A 3,827-nucleotide genomic window follows, 5' to 3' on the forward strand; every position below is an offset into this window, starting at 1 on the left:
TAAATGAAGAGGCAATCTGTTGATCGACTGGCAGCAAATATCAAAAAAGACATTCGTATATTGTACATTTCCTGCTCATCGGGTAAATGACTAGGATTACATGATTAGCCACCCGTTTCCACTCAAAACAATACCCCCAGCAGATATAATTATGTTCTTTGGATCTGAAAATGAATGTACGTCTATAAGTATGCACAGAATAACATTATAGGACAAAAATTTACAGTAGCTGAGGTTCAACAGGTAAAACGTACACTTCACTATGTATTTTTCTTGCTGTCAGAACGGGAGAAGCGGAGGTCCATTGTTTGCAGCTTATTCCTCAATTCCTCATTCTCCGCAATTAGACGCTCATATTCAGTAAGCAAACCTTCAGATTGTTTTTGTAAAGCCAAATTATTCATTTCAGCAGTTTTTAGCTCCTGTGTTTGAGATTCTGACTGGTGTTTGAGTACTTGCACCTGTTCATTCAAACTGTCAATCTTTTTCTGATATCCTTGAATTTCCTCAGAGTCTCCGAGTTTTGTTTCTTCCAAGACCCTGCTCTGCTTTGTCACAGCCTCCATGTTTTTCTTCATCGCCCGTAATTGCCTGATATAGTGATGCAGTCGATCAATAATTAGCCCAAGAAACAGAGAGTATCCTGGAAAACAACAAACACAGCAAGATTCAGTCGAACTGAAAGATTAATGTATTTTTGAGACACTGTTCAACAAATATTTCTGAAACACTATTCACCATACAGAAAATATACAACTCATTCTGTGAAGGCTACGTTTGACTTCGGCATGATGAGTATAACTTGAATAATGGTTTGGAAGTATTAAACCCATAATTTTATTGCATGCTAGGTCTCAGGTGGGAATGTTGAAATGGGAAGCAAGTTATTCACAGATGGAAGAACAACTATTTATAGAGATATTTGGCGTCAATACTACTCATATCACTACGTCTCCGAGCAAGAATGTCCCAAACTGTTTGTTCCACTTTTCTTATGTGAATAAGTGGTTGCATAACTTGCATTATGCAACAACAACAAAATAACATTTCAGTATTCGAATAAATTATGAGAGAAGCCCACATTACCCCCCCCCCCCCCCCCCCCCCCCCCTAAACTTGTCTTATGGTTCACTTTACAACCCTCAATTTTATGTTGGCACAATTCTCACCCTTCCAACTTTGACAACTCATAAAACAACCCCTAGATGGATCGAGATGTATTAACTCCGGTTGTATCAGCCATCTCATAAGATCTTCCAAGAAAATCTCCGCCCGTTCCCTTTTCAACTTCGCTTGATTCGTCTAGCGCAGAGAGCACCACCACTTAGGAGAACTTAGCCCACTGCCACGTACGGTGTGCGTACACACTGATCAGTATGTAATATCAGTATAGTTAGTTAGCAGCCAGGACCTGCACTTCTCTAGCCATGTCGACGATCCTGTGGCAGTGGCGTTGACCCTGAGTTGCGCGTCGCATCAACAAAGAAGACAGCCCCGGCATCAACCCGCTAGCTGAAACGGCGTGCAGGTCCACGTCGCCGCTCTGCAGACTGTGCGCGTACTGGTGGACGTCCCAGAAGTCCTACCTAGCAGCACCTGCAGTGCAACCAGTGGCCGGCGGGATGTTGCTCCATGGACGGACACCCACCATGCGTCACTGCTACTGCCACGTCGATTGCGATGTAGCACCTTCGGACGCCGCGTGCTGTCCATGGAGCTGACCGATGGCACAGCGGGGCAGTTGTGCAACGCCGGCGCCGGGGAAGTTGAGCTAAGCGGACAGTGCCGACGTCGTAGGCATGGGCGGTATCTTCGACCGCTGATGCGGATGCTGCACCGACGCCATTGACAATGAACGCAGCCCCAGATAGATGATATCACAGTCTGGGACAGAGAACATCAGCTTAAGTACGGCTGAAAGGCGATTTACCCGAACGGTGCCATTGGCCCGTACCTGCTCCAGCAGAGCTGCAGTACGAGAAGCATGGCCGTGAGCAGGCAGCCGTCCAAGTGCAATTCCTCAAAGCCAAAGCAGCCGAAAACCTCGGCGGCAGCGGCGGAAGTGTTCTCTCCGATGTATGAAGAATGGGCACAAGAGATTTTCAGGGGAGATCCTACGTGGCTAATAGGAGGAAAAAAAATGATGTGGTTTACAAAACCGGAGTTAAAACAAGTCAATCCATTTCAAGGTCGTATTATGAACAGGTTTTAAGGTGGCTGTCTATTACTTTGACTTTGCAACATGAAGTTTCTAGGAACAATGCTGTGATGAACAAGCTTGCTAACCAGAAAAAGTAACTTCCAAGAAAATGGTCACTGATCATAAATATATTAATAGGAGAAGCCACTTCGTATATTACCAGACATTAAACTAGAAGGATTTTGATTCTATCCTAAACCTTGATAGGAAAATCTTAATAGAAACTAGAATGACGCATAAACGTTCAAATTCTGAACATATATAATACGTTTTGATCAAAGTTCATGGACATGTCATGTAACATTCAAATCGTCCAATCAAGCCCAAGATATTCAAATCTACCTAATAAAAAAGAGCCTTTAGGTATATTGCAGGCATTTACAAGCATATGATTATATGACCAACTGTTTGGCCAGTGCCTTGTGCTCCTTGGAAAAAGGAACATGCATCATCTGAAGAACTGTTTCGATAAATTCCAGCATGGTTCAATGAGAACAACAATTTATTGTGACAGAATTTGGTAACACAAGTATAACTAATAATAAGTTATCAATATCTCTAACACCAAATTATGCCAAATAAAAATTCTAACAATCTTCAATTGTCATTTCTTGACAATTCGTTTGTCACACATTCTTTTAATTGTCACATCCCTCGCTTCAAAGCATATATGTGTATGAGTCGGTACTGTTAGGCAGTCTAAATTGAACAGAATCCTAAATTCGCAGTGTGCAACTCTCTTATAAGATTCTATCTGCAAATAAATGTCTTCACTACCTCAAAGCGATCATGCAGCGTTCTTGGAGAACAGTGACCATACATATGCAAGGCAACTAAAGCCATCCATAATCCATTGATGAACTATAATATTTCGTCCCCTAATTTACCAATCCATGTAGATATGTGGAAGGAGGTATGGGGGATTCCAAACTGATGGTTCCAATGAGCAAACGAGGAGAAGAAAGGGCATACCCATGAGCGAGGCCTCGAGGAGGTGGCGGCTGGCGAGCACCTGGTCTGTGGGCGTGAGCTGGGCGAACTCGCCTTCGCGGCGCCGGATCTTCGCGATGCTGTAGCCGCTGGAGCCGAGCACGACGAACATGGTGGCCGCGACGGTCCTGGCCATTAGGGGCCCGCGGCCGCGCTTGCTGCAGTCCACGGCGAGCAGCGCGAGGCGTCGAGCGGGCGTGCGGAAGAGCAGCACGAGCACCAGCGCTGCCTCGGCGGCCAGCAGCGTGAACAGCAGCTGGATCATGGCCGCTTCGTCGGTGCGTCAAACAGGTGGGTGAGAAGGAGGAGAAGGGGCAGGCAGTGGACGAGAAGCGTGGGCGTGGCGATCTCAAGCGAAATGGGGAAACGGAGATCTGGAAAGGAAAAGCGAAATCGGGCGACCGGTCGCTGCTGCGGTGTCAGGACCCAGCTATCGATGGGTGACCTATGAGAAAAAAACAGAAAAAAAATGGAAAGGACCGCAAGCCACAGCCCATGGCCCAGATACGCTCTGCCCATCTACCCACTGGGACAAAGTCCAGTACATTTGGACGAGAGAATACGGGCCAGTTCTTTTCGCCCTATAATTAGATTCTGGAAAATTACGATTCTGAAAACTGCCCATAGAATCGTCTGC

At 45.6% G+C, this 3,827-nt stretch overlaps 1 protein-coding gene across 2 annotated transcripts; it reads right to left on the reverse strand.

Moving 5' to 3' along the window:
• Positions 1–3,572, reverse strand: LOC125517418. Of its 2 annotated transcripts, XM_048682627.1 has the most exons (3): positions 3,173–3,572; positions 255–643; positions 1–164 (listed from the first exon to the last, which is right to left on the reverse strand). In XM_048682627.1, exons 1-2 carry the CDS (start codon positions 3,453–3,455, stop codon positions 261–263), a joined length of 666 nt encoding a protein of 221 aa, XP_048538584.1. In that variant the 5' UTR covers positions 3,456–3,572; the 3' UTR covers positions 1–164; positions 255–260. The 2 variants fall into 2 exon arrangements, with proteins under 2 accessions (XP_048538584.1, XP_048538575.1); XM_048682618.1 differs by having other exon boundaries at positions 1–643; positions 3,173–3,571.
• Between the last annotated feature and the right edge of the window lie 255 nt (positions 3,573–3,827).

The sequence above is a fragment of the Triticum urartu genome, chromosome 1, assembly GCF_003073215.2.
Source record: "Triticum urartu cultivar G1812 chromosome 1, Tu2.1, whole genome shotgun sequence".
Taxonomy (NCBI): Eukaryota; Viridiplantae; Streptophyta; class Magnoliopsida; order Poales; family Poaceae; genus Triticum; species Triticum urartu.

Coding starts and splice junctions, on each gene's coding strand:
- LOC125517418 (XM_048682627.1), bottom strand. CDS start 3,455: ATGATCCAGCTGCTGTTCACGCTGCTGGCCGCCGAGGCAGCGCTGGTG. Junction 644..3,172: donor CCTCGAGGCCTCGCTCATGG/GTATGCCCTTTC, acceptor GTTGTTTTCCAG/GATACTCTCTGTTTCTTGGG.